The 27,205-nt window shown below is 44.8% G+C and overlaps 2 protein-coding genes across 2 annotated transcripts in view; one reads left to right on the forward strand and one right to left on the reverse strand.

The window, feature by feature from the left end:
* LOC144732224 (uncharacterized) overlaps window positions 1-4,731 on the reverse strand; it is an 81,609-nt gene extending 76,878 nt beyond the window's left edge. The window contains exons 1-2 of the mRNA XM_078613624.1: window positions 4,572-4,731; window positions 3,166-3,246 (exon numbers count right to left, since the gene is read on the reverse strand). Coding sequence (XP_078469750.1) covers window positions 3,166-3,233 — 68 coding nt within the window. The 5' untranslated portion in view covers window positions 3,234-3,246; window positions 4,572-4,731. The remainder of the gene's footprint in view (window positions 1-3,165; window positions 3,247-4,571) is intronic.
* The window catches only part of RBIS (ribosomal biogenesis factor), a 575,724-nt gene that overhangs the window by 362,555 nt on the left and 185,964 nt on the right, over window positions 1-27,205 (forward strand). The window lies entirely within an intron of this gene.

A 27,205-nucleotide genomic window follows, 5' to 3' on the forward strand; every position in this document is an offset into this window, starting at 1 on the left:
ACAACATTTAGAATTTTTGAGTACGACGTTTCGCTGGTAATTGCATCCAGCATCATCGGGCAGAATTCTGGCGAATTGCCTGCTGAACTCTGAACTGGCCAAGAAACATCAGTGGTGAGATATATCTAAACCGGTCCTGACACCCTCTTTCCTTTACCATCCCACACTGATCTGTTGTGGTGAGGTACAGTCAAGCAACTTCCATGACTGACACGCCACCAGATGTCCTTCATCCAGCAATGGATTGACAAAAAAGGGTGGTACATGAACATTACTTGATCCACATTCACTCTCGTCGGCAGCGCGCTGCCAATGCGGTTATTTACCGCGATTTTGAACGCTGTCGTGTTGGTTTTGAAGTTATGTACATTTCTTTCTGTAAGCTGAGAAAGCCTTTGTAAATTAACAAAACTGGCCTGAGGGGTTTGTATGGAGATAAGTCGAAAGCATGCAGGCTGAATTATGCAAATTACTATGGAGTATCTAAAGCAACAGTTCATGCTGGCCTACTTTAAATTCTGCATCCCGTGTTTCAATGCAGATATCAGAACATATTACAATGGCATTTGTGGAATTATAAAAAAAGAATTCAACATTTTGATGATTAACATTGCAAATTTATGGAAGACTTGTTAAACTTTTAAAAGTGATTTTTTTATTTGTGATATAAACAGGGGGCAGCGTGACATTTAGGTCCCATGCAGTAATATACGCCAAATGAACGTAAATATTCACAACATCAATAAATAAGCAGAGAATAATAGAAAGTCGATTTAAATCATTCATTTATATCTATGCCATAAACGAATATGCAAAACCCCCTGGAATCCCATTTTTACTAAAGTAATTATTGGCTAAGAATGCTGAATATTTCAGCTGGGAATCATACTATAAACTCTAACGTTGTCAAATCTATCTTGGCTAAAGGCAACATTATTTTATATTATTGTTCACTTTTGAAGTAAAATTGTTGGCAATTATTTTTGACTGAACATCGCCACCCAATGCTAATTTTGGCAAATGTCAACCTCTCCACTAACAAAGAGGTTCTCAACGTTTAACTTCCGAGATCTGACGAGATCGGGAGCATTCTGTGTGGTTTGGTCATCGGCAAAACAAAACGTAAAAGAGGGGGTGGGGGGAGGGCGCTGCATATGTACGCGACTAAAATTGTGCTGGATTACAAAGTTGCCCGTAAACGGTTGCCACCTATGCATGTACAATTTTAACAATAAACCTATTGAATGCGTCACAAGCGGATTGTATGTATGTATGTTGAACTTCTTTCACACCATACATAGCCAACCGTGCTAATCGAAGGTGCGGGGGGGGGGGTAGTACAACAATCTCAACACAAAAATCAGTTTAACAAATGTGCTTGAGCTCATGATCATCATCATCATTGGCCATGATCAATCCACTGCCAGATGAAGGCCTCCCCAAGTGATCGCCATCTCTTACGATTCTGTGTTATTAACGATCCACCCGGGGCTGACTTCCTCGCTGCATCTCCTTTGTAGACATGTCGGACGCGTTCCATTCCTCGCAAATATGTCCCACGAAGTACGTTTGAAACAACTTAGCTGAGATGAGGAAAGGAAAATAAAATAAAGTCGTACGTATTGCAGCGTTATGAATACCTTTAAGCGTACTAGAGCGTAATTGTATATATGTTCATCAATTTTATGTTCGTGCACAACCTGGGTATGCAATTTAAATAAGTGTTTTGCATTAAAAGACCCTGTTAATTCTCCACAAAAATCCCAAACCTATTATAGACCCCATTCCAGAACAGATGTCCTCAGTGTCCTTAACGTATTTCGATCTCATTTTATTTTTCTCACATTTAATATTCCAATTGCGCCTTTGGTGTTATAACCATGCAACAAAGAAATTCCCCATGCAGAATGCTTTCAGTTAGCAGTGTACCACCTCGAATATGAAGTCACAATACAATTTATCAGGTCCATTAACTCATAAAAACACAATCTTGATGAATAAACCTCTTAATTTACCTTAGGTACACATAGTCAAATCAGAGACATCATAATGACTATGCAGTAAAGTGAGATGGCTTTGGCAGGACATGTCACGAGAAGGGTTGATGGTCAGTTAGTTGAGATTAATGACAGTGGCAGACAATGTAGGGAACGCATCGAACGTCACATCCTGCAGAGAGATGGAGTGATGAAATCAGCCAGTGTGCAGTCACAAGATGTATCGTTACATTGCAAGACTGTGGGATGGTGGAGGCTTAGGGAGGAGGCCTTCATCCAGCAGGGAATAGATCATGATGTATGATGATGATTTAGCAACTACCAAATTTAATGATGCATTTTTTTTGTTCAATGCTACACTTGAGAACCCTCGTGTGACCATGGCGTGCTGCCCGGATTTGAACCCAGGACCTCAGCAGTGCAAACTCAGTGCCCTGACACGATACCGAATAAACATAAAAAGATCAACACATTCATCGCTCATATTGTCTTAAAAGGGAAAAAATGTATATAGGCAATGATTTCCGACAATGACCCTCATTCATAACACTCATTTACGTGCACGCATTTATGTATATGACAGAGGACGTTTTGGGTAAGGTCCTTTCTTCATATCACACGTTTGTAATATATAATAGGTGACGTTTTAGGAAAATTCCCTTCTTCATAGCACACATTTATCAATATCATATCTGAAAGGACCATTGCCCAAAACTCTTCCTGTTGATTTTTTTTTGCCTTTTTAGGCCACACAGTGTATTTGACGGATGTGATGAGTTTGTGTTTGTTGTTAATTGTGCAACACCATCAACAGATGATTCAATTATCCCCCATCCCCATCTCCCCTCCAATGCCACCTTGCCACTTTAAGTCGTAGTTATTTCCTTCTGCTGCAGGACGAACCGAAGCAAACACAACGTATGGCTTAATAAAGTCGAGTTCTCTGGACATGACTTGGGTCTTGCCAAGGTCAATGGGTAATAAAATGCGTACACGGCGATTATAAATAACGCGTGTGACACGTGAAAACAATGCATCATTTCAGATCCGATATTGATGAACTGGCATTCCGCTACGGATTAATCTCAATAACCCTCCCCCTATCGCAATTCGATAGGGCCCAGGATGTCCTTGCACCTACGCTGGTAAAGTGAGTTCACTTCCTGACCTGTTTCGCATTGCGCCGTCCTCTTCACCTGAAGTGCTGCTATCCTCATTACTTGAGTGCCTCTGCATTTTTAAAGCGAACCTGCAACACAGAACAACAAATCCCACTGTTATGCCTGCATATTTACTTGTCGCTTGTCAATCCATTGCTGGATGATGATGTCCATTTAACCCGCGCGGGCTTATTCGATTGTACTTCATTCAGCACGATGGGTGGAGATCGTTTTGAGGTTGGTTGAAATTAATTCCATGCACTCGCCAGGCTCAATTTTTCACCTGCTTAGCTTGCGAGGTTTAATGCACATCTACGTTGGTTTGGTTTATAGGTCGCTATAATATGAAGGCTTCATGTTGCATCGGGCCATATATATAGTGGGTAGACAAAGTGACTTTCAATTCTGCACACTTTGACCTGATTACAGTACAGCCTCACGAAAAAAATATTGATAACCCAACTACAGGAGTGTATTGAAAACAACTCATAGATAATTGTATTAACAACCAGTAATATAAAATACAAGGAATGTAGCCCGTACTCGTCACATCATCTCGGAAGCTCAGTTGGTTTTGAGCTTGTAAGCAAGTTCAACATCTGCTGTACTATATTGTTACCTACACCACTGTTTAAAATCGAGAGTTAAACGTTATTACCGAATTAGCGGTTAAATATCGGCTTCTCAATCAGCGGGTGCTGATTTTAAATTTCGATTTAAAGCTTTCGTGACTGCTGATGATGATGATTGTTTGTGTTGCAATCGAAACGTCGTGGGAATTTTGTTTTATATTTTTTATTTTATTATTTCCCTTCTACGTGACTTTACCGAAAGAACCAAGAATACACTGCGCCCTTAATTGTCCGCGAGACGTGCGAACGAAATGAGATAAATCTAAAATAAAACTTCACGTTTGCATCTCTGGCTGGGCAAATAAATTAAACACTAAGGCGGTAGTCGACTCTGGTGGCGTGTACATTATAGCGGACTTTAAAGTCTTAGCTGAATTTAAGAACTGATACGGGAATTTGCACCTCTGTGCGTTAAATAATATAACAGCGTATCAAGCAAAGCGGGGAGAATATCGGACTTGTTTTGTATATTTCTCTCTCAAATACTAAGCCCGTTTAATTGCGACAACTTTACACACGATTGACCGTACAAGTAAAATGGTAAATACAGTAATGTTGGACTGGGGCCTACCTACGGGCACAACTGCTTATATCTTCCATTGCATCAATGCCAAATATTAACACTTTTTTTTACATAAATATTAAAGTCAAGCTTAGCTTTTATCGCCACTTTATAAATTCAACGTAACATCTTGGCCACGCGCAAGATATCCACAGAACACGACTGAGGAGTTAACATTTCGATTGTCACATCAGGTGGGAGCGATTTGAGAGGGTTTGACCTGCGACTTGTGATGGAAGGCCTTTATCCAGCAGTGGACTGACGACGACTGGCAACGTGAACGTAAATAACGGCCACCCCGTCGCTAGGGGCAACCGAGGGGGTGGGTGTCGAACCGTCGGACACGTGGCCTCGCTCGCGAGCGCGCACCGACCACTCGAACAGCCCGTGGAGTTGCAATGGCTCTTGTCCAAGTGTTGTTCATGGTGGTGGTGGCCTTTAGTGAGGCCCCCTGGTGGTGATCTTTGGTGGCCTTGAGTGCGGCCCCTGGTGGCAGAGGTCGCAACCGGGTACCCGATACCCGTACCCTACCCGATACCAGGCTTCCCGTACCCGGCCGGGTACGGGTACCCGTTTGCGACCCTGGTGCGGCCGGGTACGGGTACGGGTAGGCCGTGAGTCACTGGTGAGTCACCGTTTGTCACTCATTTCCCAACGTCTTGTCTCTTCTCACAATTCAAGTTCCTAGAATCAACCCACCCGCGCCTGCAACATGGCTTCATCCCAGAGGTCGCAATCGGGTACCCGTACCCTACCCGATACCCGGCCGGGTACGGGTAGCCGGGTATCGGGTACGGGTACCCGATTGCGACCCTGGTGCGGCAGGGTACGGGTAAGGAATCAAAACCCGTTTGCGACCTCTGCCTGGTGGTGATCTTTGGTGGCCTTTAGTGCGGCCCCCTCGTGGTCGCCTTCAGTTCGGCCCCTGGTGGTGGCCTTCAGTGGCCTTTAGTGCGGCCCCCTGGTGGTGGCCTTCAGTGCGGCCCCGGACAATACACATGGGACCCCCCCCCCCCCTATCATCGTGCCCCTGTCAAACCACCCAATTGGGTTGAAATGGTGTGGCGGCCCTCACACACCGATGATGTTTTATCGGCAAAAGTTTCCCCCCACGCCACCCTCCCGCTGAAAGTTTGTGAACGACACTGACGCTGCGCTACGAACCTTAGAGACGGGAATTCGATTGCGAGCCACGGCTAACGTGAGTGGCAAGTACACATCTCAAATTGGCCACGTCTTTCGTCTCGTCTCCAAACCCTTGAACTTCGTCCCAGCGTCGTGAAGATGATTTGTTTTTTTGTTATCCGGGCCCTCTGGGTTTTTCCTCTCCACATTTACAATTGACGTGCGTCTGGATTGTTTAGACGACAGTATATGGCTGCTATACATGTCCACGTGATGATTCAAGCACACTTCGTTGAGCTATCATGTGTTTTAATTTTTTACCTACGTGACTTTACCGAAAAAAACAAAGAGTATGAATCCTTGCAGTCACAAAAACTTCAAATCTAGAATATCATTTGTGGCCAGGTCGCTTCTGAAAAATATTCTAATAGTTCAGTGGGCTTTTAAAAGAAGCCAAAATAAGCCAATAGCTCAGTGGGCTTATACATATTTTTTGTAATTTGCTAACCTTTCCTATATATTTAACATTCCTGCCGTGTGTTGTATTCTTTGTTATTGTAACGTTATGACTTGCCCCTGCTGGACATCTGCTTTATAGCTCATCGAATTCCTCCAGTGTAAATAAAGATTCTGATTCCGATCATCGACATGGCGTGAGGGTGGCCTTCATCCTTTGGTGGAACGACAAAGGTGCTTAAAATTACGATTATACTATGAGACCTCCTTTACCAGTGGCAAAATGTAGTAGTAGGTTTTTACCCTTTAAACTGGTACAAAACTGACTGACACCTTTATACAAGGCATCATGTTTGCAATAACCGCAACACAAGCAGTCAAAATGCAAACAAAAAGAAACAACTCTGATAATGGTAATGATATGCACTGTCCTTGAAGTTGATTGGTCCACACCCGAGACAGCTTTTCTTATAGCCTAGTCTCCATTGGTGTTGGACCAGATGACGCCAAAAGGCGTACAACTCAAAAACAGCGCACTATCAGAGTATTGAGAGCTCGGGTAAGCATTTACACTATGAGACCTCCTTTACCAGTGACAAAATGTAGTAGTAGGTTTTTACCCTTTAAACTGGTACAAAACTGACGCATGTGTTGCGGTTATTGCAAACATGATGCCTTGTATAAAGGTGTCAGTTTTGTACCAGTTTAAAGGGTAAAAACCTACTACGATATTACGATTAAACTTTATATTTTTGTTTTGATGCGGTCATACATTTGTCGTTGTCTCTGACCCTTCCTCACTGGTGACCTAGGGAGGTGAGGGGGGGTGGATTGGGCCCCCACCCCACCACCACCGCCGCATCCTGGATCCACTAATTAAATTCCTGCCAAAAATAAACGGTAATTAAGCTGGGTTCACGCAGGATCGCTTAATTCGCGTAACGAAACGTAATGGCCTCAATTAAGCGTCGTCACGGGGGAGCAAAGTTAAAAAGTTAAGGCGCAGCTCTGCGATTGATTGTTTGAACCACTGCTGGTAGAAGGGTCTCTGCTAGTAACGGGGGGGGGGTGGAACTCGCAAAAGAGCCCCCCTCATGAGGGTCTTTGGCCTACTCTTCGACGCTGATCATACGTCTTGAAAGAATGAAAAATAACAATAGGTTTTGGGGCCGTCCATAAATGGCGTCACGCGATTTTGGACGATTTTTGACCCCCCTCCCCCCCTCGTCACACGGCGTCACAAAAAGTCAGACCCCCCCTCAAATATGACGTCACAAAGCTCTGCCCCCCCCCAAACCATATTTCCATTTTGACAATAAAACATGCTTCAAATCGCTTTAAACTATTGTCATTGTAGTGTATATTTAATGTGGCACTGCACTCTGATGTTGTAGGAGTGTTGTTATAACAATTAGTGTTGTTATAACAATTCTATATTTATTTAAAGTTGCGCATTTTGATGTGACGTCACATTTCTCAAACCTCCCTCCCTCGTCACACATCGTCACAAATATTTGACACCCCCCCCCCTAGGTGCGTGACGTCATTTATGGACGGCCCCTTTACCCTATTAACCACACGTACTTGTGGTGAACATGCAAACACACTCTGGTAAGTTTTTAACACGTAGGCTTTCGCGACCAATATTATTCATAACTATTCTGGCAAATTGCCCGATGATGCTGGATGCAATTACCAGCAAAACGTCGTACTCAAAAATTGTAAATGTTGTGGATCCACTCTTCAATACACCGGTGGGATAAAGTAGTGAACTATTTGTCTTTTGTCAAAGTGACACTTTTTTACTGATTGGCCGTGTCCGGTGGTGGAGGGTTACGACACATTTATAATTAACGCGATCTAATCCAAACACGTTTATTATGAAACTCTGACAATGTATGCATTGTGTTGGAAACGGACTGGCCTACACCAGAGACAGCCTTCTTTATGGCCTAGTCTCACCAGTGTCTCAGGGAGTACCCACACTTTACCCCACCGTAAATGGCCTACTCAACTACTAACTGCTTTATCCATTTCTGCCGATGAACCAATGCAGGGGGATTAAAACAACAGCTGTCCATTGTTTAGACCAGGAGCAACAATACAATATAATCTGGTTAAACATTAGAGATCGTTGCGTAATTGGCATTGGTCAATCAGACTTGGAGAGACACAGAAAATTCAACCAGCTGCTCTTAAAGAAGCAAAGGCAATTGTACGTCTACATAATAATTATAATTTACATTCGTAAGGCGCATTTCATCCGTAGATTCCACCAATTCGCCACCGTGTATGGAAATTAACATAACCTTCACGGTAAAACAGCCAGAAACTAGGGGTGGAGGGGGGGGTAAAAGCCGGGTTAAAGAGGTTAGATTTAAAGACGGGCAAATTACTCTCACGACTGTCTTGTTTGTGTTACCAAAGGCAAAGCATGTCGTTTTTTGCGTGACCATACAAGATCTGATTTCAAGGCGCAAATCCTGGGCCATTGTGCTTGTTAAGACCAAACCTATCGAGTGCTGCATGTTTGTCCATAACAGCCCTCTGTATCAGTGTATAGCGTGCATGGCAGTCACTATACCCCTGTCTTCAAAGCTGTTATAGGCTCAAAGAAGTATTGGGGTATAGGGACTTCCCGTCCACCCTATTTTCCTTGACCTCTGGCAGCGTGGCCTAGCTTTGCTACCTCTCAGCACAGTGCCTACCGAGGCATTTGGGCACCTTAGCCAGAACTAAGTTTTGCAAGGAGGGAGTGACATTACATCTGAATGTTCAATTGTGGAAATGAGAAAAAAAAGGTGTTCATTAAACAATCCAGCCATATAGATACGTGAGTGCTAGAAAAGTTATTTGCCTGCGATCGCAATTCTACAAGACATGCGTATGTTGTCAGAGTGTGTGTGTGGGGTGGGGGGTGATTAATAAAACTGCTGCATCCTGTCTCTTCATTTGATTCCCAAGCAGAAAACCGTCCGTGCCACAACACGCTTAATTATTTCCGATGGTGCTGTATTTGTGCTCAAGGGCGTTGTACATTGTCCCCGTGTTTTCACGGATTTGGCAGGAGATATTTTTAATGTAAAGCCGCAGTGTTCGACGCTGTATAGATATGTTTTTTTTACATGAGGCTGAACGCCACCGGGAAAAAAAGTGTACGTGATGAATGCCGTGAGGCCCTCCAGGCCGTAAATAAACTTACGGAAGCAAGGAAGCAAGGAGTCCAATTATTGAATTGTATCATCTTGCATAACACCAATTGAGGCCACGTAAAGTGTGAAAATATTGCCATCTTTATCATCATCCACGGCTGGATGTAGGCCTTCCAAAGCCTATCCTTCAAGGTCCTTACAAGCGTGCACATGTTACCACATTTCAGTTCGTTCTCCAAGGTGGCCGTTTTTTCCCCCCTTTAAATGAATTAATTACATCAAAAGGTACAGGTGCAGCCATGAAATTGCTATGTCACACCGCTGTTGACGAAGGCCTCCAGTAGCTGGAGCTGTTCAGAACGCCCCCTCGTATGTTCGGCCTACTCCCCCACGCTGGACAGTTATCTTGGAAGAGGTCATTTATACCCACACCTTGACCCCACTACACACGACCTGATCAACCAACTGCGCTATTCCCGCATGCTGTGTAACTGCTGAGTGGATCGAGGCGGCGGGGGAGAGATATGAGAAGCTTGCAGTATCGTTTCAACTGATGCGAATCGAAACGTCGGATCTCTGGCCTGCAAGTTGAATGTGTTAACAATTGTGCCATGGGCAGCATCCTGAGATTAAGAATTGAAGACTTAATAAATGGCTTTGTGCGCCCCGGTTACAGAATTGACCATGCAGTCCGTCCCCTACAGACAAAGCACTCGAGATTTTTACACGCGTGCAGGGTGACGTAAACTCGGGAGTTTTACGAGTACTGCAACATTAAGAAAGTACAATAAACCCCCGCACTGGAAAATGTCAGGGAGCCAAATATCTCATTGCCCCCTTAACATCTTTACGCTCATACGTAATAACGGCCTAATGAGTAAAGTGCACAGTGGTATAAAGCAAAAAAAACATCACGCTGAATTATTCCACAAAACTCTTTGCAAGTTACAAGCGCGCACATTTTCACACAGATCTGTTTGAAGCAATTATCCTACTGCAGCGATTGATCGTTCTGATTGTAGTTGTTTGAAAAATAAAAAATAAATAAATTAAGATGCTTTACGTTACCAATTTGCGCATGTAAAAATTATAATCACTACCCAATGCATTGTGTTTAGATGACGATTGTCGAAATGATGATTGTCATCATGACCCTCACCACAATAATTTTCCAGCGGTGCAGCACGCTGGAAATCACCGATTTAGCCTAAAATGTCTAAAGCCTAACTGTTCGTTGTTCTGCGTCAGCAACAATGTTGACATTCATTACGGTAATCTAATTATGCCATCCCCTTGCACTCTTTTGGACAATAACTGCTAAGGGTTGATGTGTCAGGTCCCTAGAGGATTAATTATAGGATGCCTTATGCCTTAATTATAGAGTGCACGTAGCTGTAATAAATACTGGCGAGAGAGTGAGCGGTGGTGGCTTCTCTGTTTACTCCGAGCCCCTGACTCAGCCCGCCCGGAGATGTTTCGAATGTGTTGTGTTTCTGTAGTTGGAGGACACGTGGAAACGAAGACAACTTTTAATTAGCGCGCTCGCCGGAGAGATGTGCCGACAGACACGCACCGCGAATGAAACAAACTGACACGTGGATGGCTGACAGACTCAAAACATAGAAACATGATGATGCACAAGACAGAACAGACAAACAAAGACATAAAACACACACACACACAGCTTAATTACAATCTTTTCAGGGTTTAAGATGCACTCTACCCCCTCTACCTCCTCTGCCCTCCCCCCCGTATTTTCAAGCTAAAATATGGGGTTGCGTCTTATAATCTGGTAGGCGTGTGTGTATGTGTGTGTATCTGTGCAGATTTGTATAATTTGCATTGACATCGGCCACACGTGTTTGAGTGAGTCTTACTTCCCAGAGCGTCTTATATAAGCCAGGGTATACGGTATATAACAACCCTGGAGCATAACATTCTTTAAAGGGACAGCAAACACAAACTCGGAGGTGAGGGGTGGGGCACAACATGGTCAATGTTAAAACAACTTCAAAACAGAAAGAGTAATCCATAATAAATGATTTTTTTCGGGGGGTTAGATCGCGTAAATACAATTGTGTCGTTAAACTCGCCGCCAACCGACACAGCCAATTAGCGAGGTTTGTCAGGTAAACAAATCGTGCTAATTAGTTACCACTTCAGCACACCGGTGGTGTGTTGGAGGGTAATCTGACACGTGGGTGACAGACCCATTTACTCTCCAACACACCGATGTGCTGAAGCAGTAACTCATCGGCCCTTTATGTTTACGTGACAAGCCTTACTAATTGACTGTGTCGGGTGGTGACGGGTTTAACGACACATTTATATTTACGCGATATTGGTTGCGAAAGCCAACGACGTGTTAAACAGAAAGAGTAATGATGCGATCTACTGTTGTCTACCATATGCATTCTGACAAGGCCGTAGCCATGGAGTCAACATTGTGGGGGGGCGGGGGGCGGGGGCAAATCTTCCAGGGTGTCTGGGGTTCCCAACCCAGAAAAATATCTAAATTTGAAAACTCATTTCTTGCCTAAAATATGAAAAAAATTCACTAACACATGGGATGGACTTTATTATCAACTTTTTACAATGTCTACTAGTGTATTGTATTACATTGCTCTGTTTTTACTTTTTTTACCATTTCTTGTTTCATTGTATGTAATGGCAGAGATTAGGGATTAATAAAGTACAACCATAACCACAATCATATAAGCAGAAATCCACGCATTGATTTATATGAAGACAAGTCCAGATATTGTGGCCAAGGTTTAGCAAATTGTTGTTTTTATTTACATAGCATAGCAATTATTTTGTTTATAGCAATATATATTGGGAGGGACATTTTGAGCATATTTTAATATATTATAATTAAGGCCTTGCATTCTGATGTAGCTCTCGGCCCCTGTGTGTATAAGGATAAAGGATACGACACCCATCTTTCAATCGCTGCTGGCATTAGAAATCGTGCCAATTTTATTTATTGAATGTAAGGGCATTGTAAATGGGGGGGGGGCTGAGCCTTCGGCGGAGAATGTGGGGGGCTCAGCCCCCCTTCCAGCCCCAAACTACGCTACGCGGTTGATTGTACAGCACTTTTATATTTTGCTCTCGAATAATCTCACCGTACACAATGGATACACAGAGGAGCAAGCTTCGCACTGTGTACGTCAACATGTACGAAGGGTGCCACATTTTGCAGGATGGACTGTACGGAATTTAATTCGGACTTTCTCGGGAAAAAATGCAGAGGAAAAAAACCCGAGGTGCGATAATGGAAGGCGGGACAGTGAGCAGCAGCAGCAGCAACAACACAAAAAGGGTGGCCTATTTCGAGATCTGAGTTTTGACAGTGGTGTTGGGAGATTATGGCGTCTCACAGAGCCTGCCGTTGGAAGAAAAAAATGCCGTAATAAGTTGGCTTGAGCTGCAGAGGCCCTCTTTCATTACCTTTCTCCGGCTGAATCAATTGCGCGGTCGGATTATTGACATGTGGGCAGAAGGAGATATCCACTGATAGGCTCTGAAAAGGGACACCGGTTTGAGCGCCAGCGTATCGCTGTTGTGTCTGTCCGACTGTGGCGTCGGCAAGCGTGTTTGTCCCTACAGGTTTAAGAATGACATTCCCTTGTTATTCACGACGAGGGATACATTCCGGAGATGGTCCTGAATTTATCAAATTTCGCGAATAATGATAAATAAATACATAAATAGGCTATTAAAACCATGAAATGTATCATAACACGTAAAATATTGGTTATGATAAACATAAAGTAAATAAATATTAAAGTATGAAATAATACCGTAGTTTATAAACGAACTTGCCTTCAATTATGATGCCACGCATTATCACTTTTTCTCATAACTTTCCCTCTCATCGCTTTCCCTCTCATCACGTTATTGCATCACTTCCTATCGATTGAGTAGTCGTATAGAGTTCCAGATGCGATTCTCGGAGAGCCAAAGATCGCGGATAGCCAAGTTCGTGGACAATGAGGGAACAACTGTAACGGCAGAGTGGACAGCTGGTATTGCTTATGCCAGCTTCTGGCCATGAATTGACGTGGTGTCCCCTTTATACAATTTAAGTTGTGCCCCCTTCATACAATTGAAGTGGTGCCACCTTTCCAAAAAGTCGCAGCGGCTCACCTCAACCGCCACGCATGCTGCCCTGCTCTGCCCCAGTCTCTTTATTAAAGTGGAGCCCCATAAATTAAAGTGATTCCATCCAAAATGGAAGTACCTGAGGCATTGCCCTCTAAATTGAAGTGATACCACCTTGTAAATGAGGAATGTGGTTCCCACCGTGATCGGAACAAGAAAATGGGAATGAAGCTACTGGACTACTAAAGCAGGGCTTGTTCCAAAAGTAGAGCCTGTGTGGCCTCGTTCATTACGTCAGGCTAATTGTTGTTTCGATTTAAAGCTTTCGTGACTGCAGGGATTCATCTTCTTGGTTCTTTCGGTAAAGTCACGTAGAAGGGAAATAATAAAATAATAAAAATAAAACATGACAAAATAATTCTCACGAATTATTTTATTCATTCAGACGCTGTCTTTCCGACAGACCTGTTTTTCACCTGAGGACGGCTGCATGCGTTGTGGCCGAAACTTCGTGAGAATTATGTTATTATGTTTTATTTGTATTATTTAATTATTTCCCTTCTACATGACTTTACCGAAAGATCCAAGAAGACTAATTGTCGTTGTTGCAAAAGGCAATATCTTGCTGCAGTATTTTTTTTAAACAAATATGCTTCCAAAAATGTGTTGCTGCGACAGTGGTGCTGTGCTTAGCACACGGGGTTTTGAAATCGAGAGGTGGCAGGTTCAGTGCCTTCTCGACAATCGAGTAAGCAATCGCAGCGTTACACCCGCAACTGCCAGTGACAATCGCAGGGTAGGGGCCCCCTTGAAACATTTGGAACTGTTATTAACACTGGGATATACACGTCCTGTCTAGGAACGGTAGTCTTCAACTACCTGCAGATATTCAGGCTACGGATGTTTCATAATGCATGAACGTGTATTTGGTGGTGCTTGTCCAGTAACTTTCTCCGTTTATGGACGGCGACGCTCCAAAAAGAATGCACAGACGCGGGTTAGTGTTATTTTGTGGGTCTCTATTATTTTGTGCGGTCTGCTGACTCGGCTGAAATGATCAAATCCGCTAAGCACAAGAGCCATATTCACACCAAGGAGTTATTTCAATGCTCCAAATCTCTTGCATGACATGAAGCTGCAAATCGTGACGTTACATGTCTTTATACTAGAGGAAATTCGTATTTTTTGCAGATAATTTTTTTTTTATAAAAGAGAGGGTTGCTATTTCAGTTGCAGTTTATTTAGTTACAGTTGATTTTGAAGTTCCCTGTGATCTAATAAACTCTTAAGTCGGGTTTGATCAATAAAAACCACACACCATTTCGTGGCAGACATAACAGAGAAAAATACATTAATGCTACAAATGAATATATTTTTTTTAAAGGTAAGAAATGTTTTATTTCAAATATCAAATGTATTTTTTTAAAGATAAGAGCTAAAGAATAAAAAAGTGCAAGATTATTCGTAAAAAGGGCCAGTGGTAAAACACACCGTTTGGCAAGCAACACTACATTTAAATCTCTGATGAAAAAAAGTAGAAAATATAAAGGCGCCATCACCAACAACGACGTTGCACCGAGCAAAACACAGCATAGAGGAAAGCAGACAAGGCACAGAAAGCCAAAAGAGGTCACGTACAGTTAAACAATGTCCAACTCATCGTCCAGTTATTTATCGCCCCAATGTTTCGTAATAAACCTGCAACGATTCCTTTCCCTTGCGATCCACTCCATTGTCACGATTCAAGAATGCATCACAATGTATATTCTTAGGTTTTTTCGGTAAAGTCACGTAGGTAAAAAATTATAATTAATAAAAGTAAAATAAAAATAAAATAAAAATCACGACGTTTCGGAGGCAACACAAGCTTCTGCCTTCAGGTTCCACCTGAAGACCACCTGAAGACGGAAGCTTGTGTTGCCGTCTTCAGGTAGAACCTGAAGACGGAAGCTTGTGTTGCCTCCGAAACGTCGTGATGGAAGCTTGTGTTGCCTCCGAAACGTCGTGATTTTTATTTAACTTTTATAAATTTAAATTTTTTACCTACGTGACTTTACCGAAAAAACCTAAGAATATGAATCCTTGCAGTCACGAAAGCTTCAAATCTAGCATCACAATGTACTTTTCCAACGTGGTCAATGTCGTGCGTGGTCTTTAGTGGAGGCAAGGGGTCACGTGAACCCTTTACGTTGGCTTTAATTCGTCCTCTGCCCAAAGGCCAGTATTTTGTCTCTATGTATATCCGCCCGCCCCCCCCCATTCCTTCCTTCCTTCCGACAAATCGCCAAGCGAGATCGTTATTTCCCTGCCTCTTAACCCCTTTCCCAACATCCTTCCTTCCAGAGCGTGCTTCCTCGAGCTTCAACCTCTGAGCATGTGCCCAAGGGCGGAGCCGCGGTAGCGAAATGTTAACGACCTCGCCTGGTGTACAGGAGATCGTGGTTTCGATCCCGACACTGACGTCTGCTGTATATTTGGAGTTTGCGTGTTCTCCACGTGGTCGCGTGGATTTTTTTCTTCGGGTCCTCTGGTTTTCCCCTCTGCATTTAGAATCAACGTGCGTTGAGAGTATTTGGCTGCTATACTTTCCCACGCCACAAGCCCACCTCGTTGAGCCATCATTTGTGGCTTCGGGAAAATTGCTATATAGCACAGTGGGCCTTACCTGGTAAAATGAAAAGTTTAGTTTAAAAATAAAGTTTAGTTTTAATTAGACATCTTTTTCCCTTTCATAAACTGTCCTACATTTCAACATATCACTGCTAGGTCACGCGTTATCCATTGCCGGGAGACTGAAGCCACCACGCCCGGCCGCCTTTGTCTCCCTATCGGAGATGTTTCCACGCCGCACCGGGTACTCGTTCGAACTCAGGTCTCGTTGCGCAGGGTGCCAAGCACTCCTCCACGGCAGCGTATACAAATCGATTTCGATACACACGATTTCGATACACACTATTCAATTAATAATATGCATATCACGAGGCAGACGGATCAATATTCACCAATGAATCGATGTAATTTGTTACACCTCCTACTGAGCAGCATAGACGCGGCATACAAAGTATCACCCGTGGACGTGCCGAGGGAAATGCATGATCAGGCAGCGCACGTCCACTTAACGCGCACGCAGAGGCAAAGACCCCCCTATATCCTCAACACTGTTGGGGCAAGTGCTGTTAGCGAGCACCTATGAAGGCCGGCACGGCACACGAGGGGGTGGGTGGCCAGCACCACGCCCGACCGCCTTTGTCTCCCCAGCAGAGATGTTTGCACGCCGCACCGGGAACTCGTTCGAGGCTGAGTCGACCCAGGACCGGTTCCAATAATCGTCACTGGCGTTTACCGTGAGCGGGAATCGAACTCGGTGTGGCCGTGTTCATAGCACAGCGGTGCTAACCACTACACCACCGCTCCCCCGGTGCTGTAGCGTAACGCACGCGCCTGCGAGACAAGTCACACTGCACGCTGGCAGCCACTGCTTTGGCGCAGCCTGGTACTTGTGATTGCAGGTAATTTGAGAATTATTGAGCCGAGCCTTTCTCCCATTACCCCTCGCGGCTGCAAAAAAAAATCAATGGCTCGCTCGCCGGATATTGACTAACTCGCGGCGTGTGGGCGCGATGCCACCACGGAGGGTACTTCTTCTTCCCCTGCTTGAATAAATAAATGAATGCGCCCTCACCAAGCGATCAGCGAAGGCACCCCCCCCCCCCCCAACTTGCAATCATCGCGGTGAGCTCTGCACCCATGGTTGGGGCCTCGTCATCATTGCGATCGAGAAGCGGTGAGAGTTGGGCAGTTTGACGTGGTTAATGGTGGTGGTGGTGGTGGTGGCCAAGCGCTGTTTTATTTGCTCCAAAAACTCGCAACGCACGGGATTGGAGGTTCGCAACATTTATTTACCCGCGGAAGTCTCGAGGCTTTTTTTTTCGGCCGGCTCCGACGTTTCGCAGGAGGAGGTGATGTCGCCACGTGTTTTCTCAGTTGAGCAATGAGCAGGTAACATTTTTTACAAATTATTTTGATAAATACAAGTTTGCCAATTTCATTACAGATCACTTTAACGTGGAGGTGGGGGCAATTTTTTTTCACTTTTAAATACCCCTTGTTGGGACACACATTAAAAGACAAATATCCCCCGTATACCCTTAACAGACTGTCGGGGCAAGTGCTGTTAGCGAGCACCTATGAAGGTCAGTACAGCACACGTGGGGGTGGGTGGCCAAACACCACACCCGGCCGCCTTTGTCTCCCAAGTGGCGATGCTTACACACCGCACCAGGTACTCATTTGAGACTGAGTCGAACCTCGGGGAGGCCCAGGACCGCTTCAGATAATCGTCACTGGTGTCGGCCGTGAACGGGAATCGAACTCTGGTTCGCCGGGTGCGTAGCACAGCGCGCTAAACCGCTACACCACACACATCAAGCACAACCTCGCCTCTCGCTGCTGTCACCTGCAAGAGGGCGCTTGACATTGACAAACTTAGTGCTGGTTAAATTTCGATTTAAAGCTTCTTTCGTGACTGCAGGGATTCATCTTCTTGGTTCTTTCGGTAAAGTCACGTAGAAGGGAAGTAATAAAATTAAAAAAATTGAACATAATAAAAATAATTCTCCCGACGTTTCGGCCACAACGCAAGCAGCCGTCCTCAGGTGAAAACCAGGTCTGTCGAGGCGACAGCGTCTTCAGACGTCGTGAGAATTATTTTTATTATGTTTTATTTTTATTATTTTATTACTCCCCTTCTACGTGACTTTACCGAAAGAACCAAGAAGATGAAACTTAGTGCTGCCAGGTCGAAAATATTCGCATCACGTGCCGCACGAGTTCGGCTAATGTGCTTGCAGCGGTGGCTACACGCGTTTGTGGGTGGTGCGTCAAAGTGGTCGGCCTTCATGTGGCTCCAGGCCCTATGCATTGAAGTCGTGGGCTGTATCCGGGCTGCAGGCCAGCAAAGTCCTCACCTCTGGTGTGAAGGTTAATGTGTGCGGTTTGGAGTGTGTTTATAAACCAAGAACAATTGTTCATGCTGCAAAAGGGGTGATTTTGTAAAATGAGTTTTGGATTCATTATAACGTGAATGAATAAGACAATATTGAGGTGTGAATTGACAGAAAGTATGAATTACAAAACCTGCACAACTGTGGGTCACTTTGGTCGCCGGTGCGTGTTCAGGTGGCACTTCGAATTCCACCTGAAGAAACCCACCAGCACGTGGAGCAAAACGTCGGACATCGTGCCAAGCTGAAGAGTACAACGGCGAAACACGATCAGCTTGCTGATTTCGTCAAGGAGTGTAAACCATCAGGCAAGCTACAGTCATCCCCGCAGCGACGGTTTCGGCTAACCATCGATCCAAGATGGTCACCGCATCGCCCACTTTCAGATACGCTTCTGCGTCCGTCTGGAACGCTCTTCCCTGCGATACTAACAAGCCGCTGGAGCCATGTACTTTTAAATCTAGGTTGAAAACTAATTTCTTCAGAACTGCTTCTTGCGTTGAGTTCTGGTGCGGGCGATCAGCAAAACGTGGAACCGACGTAATTGTTTCCCCACAAATACCACCGCTTAGCTAAATCTGCCATCGCCTTGTCTCTCTCGCATAGGGCAGAGCCTGAGGCGCAACTTTCATAGCCAGCTGGACCTTTCAGCTGCCAACACAAGTTTGTTCGACGCGTAAGGCGTGCTCACAATTACAAAAAAAAAGAGTTTTCAAGTCGAGGATTTAACGGCGCTCTGTTAAAAGTAATTGTGAGTTGTGGAAAGGGCGAGATATCGATCGCGTAACGCGAGCCTCGACCCTGTCACAACAAGTAACGATTTCAAAAATGGAACGACATCCTCCCGGGACTTTTGTTACCTGGAAGGACGCAGAAAACTGCGGCGTAAGGCGGAGCAGCGATGATGGGATTGTCTATAAATTATTCGGCTAATATTGCTACATTATAGCTGGTTACCCAGTTGGTTTTTCACGGGACCTCGGGGGCACCTGTTAATGTGCTGTCCCGTAATCCACTCGGGTCTAAAACTGCGCAGGTCACAAAGTGATGCACTGCAGAAGACGAAAAACAAGGACGCAGGCTCGATTTTTTTTTTGTTATCTCTGAAATAAAAGGATGGAGATGGATAGCAAGGGTCGATGAATTTGGTCCTTTTTTACAAAGTATATATATATTTTTTATTTACGAGTTTATTTTTTTATTTTTTGCAAGGGCCCATATAACCTTACTCCAGCGCATTGGCTGCGTGTACTGTCGTGTGCTAGGCGTTGGGCGCTGGCGCAAAGAATGAAGTTCCCCTTCCTCTTCATAGGCCAGCGCCTGGGCTCTTCTGGCCTGTGAACCCCAGAAGCAGTGACACCCCCTTGGACCAGAGGTCGCAAACGGGTTTTGATTCCTCACCCGTACCCGTACCCGGCCGCACCAGGGTCGAAAATGGGTACCCGTTCCCTACCCGTACCCGTACCCTACCCGAAATGAGTGACAAACGGTTACTCACCAGTGACTCACGGCCTACCCGTACCCGTACCCGGCCACACCAGGGTCGCAAACGGCTACCCGTTACCCGGGTAGCCGGGTATCGGGTAGGGTACAGGTATCGGGTACCCGGTTGCGACCTCTGCCTTGGACACTTCATAGCGGGAGCCTTGGTTTGGCTCAGCGAGTCGCAGGAATTTACACTGAACCCAGTGACGCAGCGCGTTTGGTGTGAGCTCGGCTGCACAGAATTAAACTAAACTATGAACTATTATTTTTTTTCCAGGTAAGGCCCACTGAGCTGTGTGGCTCTTTTTCAGAAGCTACCTGGCCACAAATGATAGCTCAAGGAAGTGGCTTATCGTGGGGACATTTCTAGCAGCCCAATACTGGAAACGCATGTTGAGTCGAAATGTGGAGGGAAAACCCGGAGAAAATCCACGCGACCACGGGAAGAACATGCAAACTCCAAATATACAGGCGCCAGAGTTGGAATCGAGCCCACGACCTCCTGTACACCAGGCGAGATAGTTAGGAGATTTTACGAGAAATTCAAATGGATCCCCTGTCCATTTCTCCCTCCCTTCCCAGCCCCCCGTATCGATGTCACCTCTGGCTTGTGGGAGCCCCGGTCCAGTAACACTGCCTGCAAACTCAACAACACTGCCACTGCTGCAGGGACTGGCTGTTGTGAGGAAGGAAGTTGGCAGGAGGGAGGGAGAGGGAGAGAGAGATAATGCCAAGTTGCCCACCCACGACAGTGTGAACCATTCCTGACCACAAGCGTGATTCCTCCTCTCTGTGTCATATTATTCCTCTGATACATCGCTGCTGCTGCTGCGGCGGCGTCGTGGCTGCCACACCGAGAGACACCTGCTAGGGAGAAATGGCTCACTTAGCAGGAGCTTGCACTCGACAACATCAGCAAAAAAACAGCACTCGAGCAAAAACACTTTGTAAAGTCAATTTGCGAGACTAACTGGGCCCGTGCCTTGGAGAATACGAAAGTGAGAACTACAAATGAAATGAGAGGCTCTCTGGCGCTGGGAGGCAGGGCGGATAAGAGTAAAAAAAAAATACAAAGTTGCCTTCGATACAGGGCCATTGCCTTGCACAGCTGGGCTGTGTTATTCTGATGCCACGGACCGCAATCTCCTTTCGCATACGCGGTGGGTCTTCTCCGCACACTTCTGTATTTCCTGCCACATGAAGCGAAGCACCCGTCAACGGAATTGGCCGAAACATTCCCATTGGTAAAAGTTCAGTGCTGGCAGTTTCTTGCTCAACGACGCCCATCGAGAGAGAGAGAGTATTTCGCCAGCTCTTCCACACTAACCAGCTTTTCATGGCATGAAGCGCGAGTAGCCACACATTGACCCCACCGAGTGCGACCTGCCGATTGACTGGCTGCGGTGCGCAGAAGGGGATTCAAGATGACCACGGACCCTCTTGAAAAGCATTCCCTGAGACGCGGCGAGGCTTTTCCCGGATAAATAAGTTATTAAATATACTCCTATCTGTCTCCACACAGCACCCTGGCCACATGTCCATAATTGAATAGAAAGTATGAATAGAAAATGCCAATCCGCCCCGGTGCTCGAGTCTGCACCAAGCAGCTCTGCGCATGGGGATGGAACACGCTGACAGGGTCTGTTAACAAAACATCCATCTCTGCCTTTTACCAGAGGGATGAATCGCTCACGGATAACCACACCGTATGACTTGGGCTGTCAAAGGACGCTTGTGGCAAGTGTGTTTTTATTTAATTTTATTCTACATTTATTCCCTGCGTTTTATGGGAAACGTTCTGTACACCTTTTTTTTTTCACTGTGCGTGTTTTATTGTTGGGTAAAATGTTTGAATGCGTTCTTTTTCATTAATCGCAAACGCATCGGTAAGCTCCGTTTTACATTGAAATTGTGAGTATCACTCTTTTGCAATGCAGTGGTACAGCCACATGTCTGCGCGGATTCTTTTTTCAAAGGGCACACAAATTGTGTGCATACTGTAAAAAAAATAAAAAACATTTTCTTACTTGAAGGAAAAACTTTCAAATATAATAGCGTTTGATTGGAATGGAATATTTATTTTTTTAGCGTAAGAGAGATGCATTGCTATTCCGTGTGAGAAGCATCATGGTTTAAAAAAAAAACATTTACAAATTGAGCGTTTGCTCTTCGGATGTGACAAGTTTCGAAGCGTGTATTAAATTGCACATTTTTTAATTGCTGTATTTGCACGTTCGAGGTCTCCTCGACCTCGAGTCTCTACTACAGGGAACAGTGGCTGGGATATCCTTCCCTCAGCCATCAGTGCTTCCGACTCCTGCCCCCCCCCCCCTTCAAATCCAGCCTCAGCACCTTCCACATTTCCTCTCAACGTGACCGACTGGCCCTTTATCTCCATAAAATAACGCCTCCCGTTTCCGCACCGTGTCACGAGATGCAGCCGCATCTTTACGGTGCGACCCAAAAGCAAATTGTAAAATTAACTTTTCTAAAATTTCGTATCAATTTGTATAAAACAACAACAACTGCCAAAATCTCCTAGCTCGAGCGATTCCCATCTCCTAGCGCGCTCGAGCGCGAGCTCGTCACCGAGACGGGAGGCAAGAAAATTAAAACGCTCGCCAACTTCACAGCTACACGGAGACCTACCGAGCGATCCCTTCACCAGATCTGCTTCCTCGCCGCGCAATCCCTTTATCGGCGGCGGCGGCGGTGGCGGCGGCTAGCAAAGCCGGACCCTGAAACCCCCGGCAGTAATTATCGCCGGCAAGAAGGAGGCGAGTGCAACGAGAGACACCTCACTTTTGCCGAGCGCCTCCCGCCCGACACTTCAATTAGCATGCGCGCCCCGGAGAGGTGGCAACGTACTCGGCCGTTCGCTGAAGGTGACCCCCTCGGGGGTGGGAGGGGGGGGTAGCGGGGTGGGTTGCTGTACGATATCCATCGGCTTGCGCTGCTCGTTATTAACCCTCACACCCTGCCGGCGCGCTCTGTGCTGGTGCCGGCAGGGTGTCGGTGGCGGCGGTTGGAGAGGGAAGGCAACACAAATAAATGGGTGATGTTGTGAAGTATTCTTAGGTTTTTTTTCGGTAAAGTCACGTAGGTAAAACATAAAAATCAATAAAAGCAAAATAAAATAAAAATCACGACGTTTCGGAGGCAACACAAGCCTCCGTCGTGATTTTTATTTTATTTTGTTTTTATTGATTTTGATGTTTTTACCTACGTGACTTTACCGAAAAAAAACCTAAGAATATGAATCCTTGCAGTCACGAAAGCTTCAAATCTAGATGTTGTGAAGCTCCGCAGGGTTGCCCATGAGCCGAGGGGGATGGTCGGTACCACCATCTGGGGTGGTAAATGCTCCCAGTAGCCACCATGAGTAGTGGCTACCATGGACAGCAGTCAGCATGAGATGAGCATTTTCCAACATGGGCAGTGTCCACCATGGACCGTATCCACCGTTTACAGAAATCTTAGCGGACAGACTGTCCCTTTTATAGACACACGACACTTATATTTTCATATCCTATAGATGTTTCATATCACATTTCTTTCCCAAAACGATATTCTTGGTAAACGTGCCCTTTTTAATGACCCTGTTCTCGTGAAAAATAAGTTTAATAAAAAAAAACTACCGCGGTGACTTTGCTATCATAGATATTTGTAATCTCGACGTAAAATACTTTAAGAAAATCATTTATAGAACTTGCCACCGTCAGTGGTACCGATAAGCCAAATTTAGGCTAATGCGAGAACACCTCTCAGACGGCAAGAGATTGTTTATTTATTCAGAAGTTACCTTCTCTTGTGTTTATAGGAGGTGTGTCTTTAAGATTACTCCCCGACGTGCTTTCAAGTCGTACCGTGTGTTGCTTGGCATGATGTCCGACGTTTCCGTTAACGTGCCAAGGAGCTTCTTCAATAAAGTGGATTGAAGGAAGAAGCTCCCAGCACGCGGAGCGAAACGTCGGACATGCGTGCCCAACAGCACGCGGCGCGACCCGAGAACGCGTCGTAGAGCCGGTACGAATGCGACCGCGAGAACCTAAGGCGGCACCTTGAATATCTCTCGCCGCACAGGGTAACCGGGGTGAGTGGGCGGGCTGGGATGAAACAGAACCGTGCGTGAAAAACATACGAAACGCACGAGGCTATCGCTAACGTATTTATTGTTTACTTTGCACGGAATGGGGCCGAGGACGTAGAACGAGCCGTTTGTTTTCATTGTATCCTTGAGTCGCCGCTTAATCGTGCAAGCACTGCACGTACAAGGGGCTGAATGAGCGTGGAATTCCATATTTTCAATCCCTGTTTTTGTCTTCTTCTCGCAATTGTGGTTAATCCGCACAGCGTATCAGCTGCCTTCTGGATAACCAAGAGTCAGACTGGATACTGCTTAAGAATTTAAGCTTGTTAATTGATTGGTGACCCTTTCTCATTCACCATACTAATTTTTACGTAACGTCAAAGCTTCGATTTAAAAATGTATAATTGTGTAAAGGGATTAGCCATATCAACAATGCTCGTCCTGTGCAAACTTTCCACGGCCATAGGCGTGTGTAATTTCCTCTTCACTGGCTCAGAGTTGTAAACAGAGGAGATAAGCACCTGCCCATGCTATTTTCAGAGACTTAGCAATTTGTTATTGTTATGATTTGTGACATAGATTGATATATATTTGTAAAGTGATCATATTTGTAAATCTATATTACAATGGTATTAAGTTGAACAAAGCTTGCTTTATAACCAACCATGAAACATATTCCCGGTTCACAACTGTTATTATTCACTCCTATAACCCTAAAGCTAACTCAAAACCCCGAATTTCTAATCCTATGTCATTATACAACCGGTAATCATAACCCCAAAACATAAAACACTAACTTTAACCGCGAACCTTGAAACTCTCCCCATAAAACCAACAAAAAACATTTCTAACCATAAACGTTTAAATCCTAGCCCCTAACCTGTTCACTGGAATATTTAATGTAGAAACTGTTTATTTTACTTGCGTGCAAGGGAAATAATGAAGAGAATGGACGGTGATCTATAAGTAATGCATGATTATTATGAATATAATTTACGTTTTAACTGTCATTTCATGAACTGTAAAAAAAAATAAAATTCCCAGACAAATCTCGACGACAGATTTCCAAACAAACCTTGACTTTTTAATTTCCTCCGCTATTATTTTTCCCGATATAAATAAAATAGGCACTTATTTTATGAAGCGGCTGTACAAAGTGGCAGAGAGCGTTGTTGGGTTATACAGCCAAATTGAATTTGCAGCATAATTGTCAGGGCTGGCCGAGCAGATGGACAGATAAAGGCGCGTGGATGATGAAGGGGTTGTGAAATCCTGATATAATGGTCTCATAATCGCTTATTCACGGAGGCGCTGATAATTGAATGCGGCGAGCTTCAGAGGACGAGGCCGGATCGAGTGCGCTTTTAATTAGCTCGCAATCAATCGGACGTTGTGTTCCCGAGATGACTTAACGGGCGTCTGTATTGGAAAGGATCCCTGCCCGCGTGACGCTACCCCGGTGGGAGAGAGAGGCAGCCCCCAACGACCTGGCTCTCCGTTCCTGGTCTTGCACTGCAGCTGCTGCGTTTGACGGCTACCTGGACGAACACCTGTCCTGGCCCATCCCCCCCCCCCCCCCTCAACCAGTATATATACGGGGTAGTATCTCTTGGAATCTCTCATTTACTTGATACAGCAAGCGTGCTGTGACGGTTCCACCTGAAGACGGAAGCTTGTGTTGCCTCCGAAACGTCGTGATTTTTATTTTATTTTTATTTTATTTTACTTTTATAAATTTAAATTTTTTACCTACGTGACTTTACCGAAAAAACCTAAGAATACGAACACCGTTGCCAATCATCGCCACGGCAGCATGTCGGGAATCTCATCGCAGATTTTTCAACGATGGGTGTGGGTGGACTAGAGGGGGGAGGGGGGGCAGGGACGGGGGCACAAAGAGCATTTGTCCAGGGCCCAAAACTCCAGAGGGGGACGCACACGACAGCATTAAATGTGTTATTTGGCAATACAATATATGGCGGGTTATTCATGAATGTTGTTTTGCGGCGAACAACGTAGGCAATATTTACGTCAATAACTGACGAGTTATAAGGTTGTGTTAATGTCGTCCACTAATTGTCCCTTTTTGACGCAGACTCGCGTATCGCGGTAACTCCAAACTAGCTAGGTTATCACGAGTGCGCGTCTACTCCACATTCCGATTTAAAGCTTTCGTGACTGCAGGGATTCATCTTCTTGGTTCTTTCGGTAAAGTCACGTAGAAGGGAAGTAATAAAATAATAAAAATAAAACATAATAAAATAATTTTCACGACGTTTCGGCCACAACGCAAGCAGCCGTCCTCAGGTCGTGATAATTATTTTATTATGTTTTATTTTTATTATTGTATCACTCCACATTCCTTCATATCCTGCTTCAACACCCAGAACCGCCCCTTTCCAGGCCTGCCTCTCAGTGTCCCAGGTCCATCCGCATTCCTACGACGTTGGGTCTTCCTCTCTCCTTGCCACGCTTTTCTCGGGTCGCACGAGTCGCCTTTTCTCTCATCTTTCTTTCGTCCGCGGTGGCTCCCACCCGCTCGCGGTGGCTTCTTCCTCGCGCCATCATTGCGGGCCCCGATCTGAGTCTCGTGATCCACGCGATCCATCTCCGTCGTCCTCATTTCTGCCGTGCGCAACCATCTGCTCCTCCTTGGCTTAATTTTTTTAGACTCCCAATTTTTTTATTTTAAAAAAACCTGCCACACCTGCGCTCCCTCCACGCTATTTGCTTTCACCAACACCTCGCGTGAACGTGGACCATCTGGCGCCTGAGGAATGGGAAAATAGTGATTATAATAATAATTATTATCGCGAGCTAAAATGGCAGTTACAAATGAAAAGTCACTTAATTGCTGAAGGGATTAACGGCAGGTACTACTCTGAGAAAAAAAAATATCTCTTTCTCTGAAACGTGTAAACTTGCCGTACGTTATCGCAAATCTTTAACATCGTAAATTGTGCAGTAATTTTCACTTCATTTACGTCTTAAATAATAATGTAATGAACGTGTAAAGTTGAGTAAATGTATACAGGCTTTTATGATCAACTTCAGTTGGGGATTCATTAAAAACAATTTCAGTGAATCCAATTATGTAGATAATGCTGAATAAAATTTAATGGATTAATTAAGCTACAATTGAAATGGCATTTCGTGTACAGTTTGCATGCACTTGCTAAATCAAGGCAGTTATAATATATATTTGGGGGACACATCCCCCCCACAATATTCAAATATGCTCAAAATGTCCCCCCCAATATATTGTTATAAAATAGATTTCTGTTTATATGATTGTGGTTATGGTTGTACTTTATTTATCCCTAATCTCTGCCATTACATACAATGAAACAAGAAAAGGTAAAAAAGAAAAAAAACAGCAATGTAATACAATACACTATTAGACATTATTGTAAAAAATAAATAAAAAGTTCATCCC

The sequence above is a fragment of the Lampetra planeri genome, chromosome 42 (assembly GCF_965212315.1).
Source record: "Lampetra planeri chromosome 42, kcLamPlan1.2.h2, whole genome shotgun sequence".
In the NCBI taxonomy this organism is placed as follows: domain Eukaryota; kingdom Metazoa; phylum Chordata; class Hyperoartia; order Petromyzontiformes; family Petromyzontidae; genus Lampetra; species Lampetra planeri.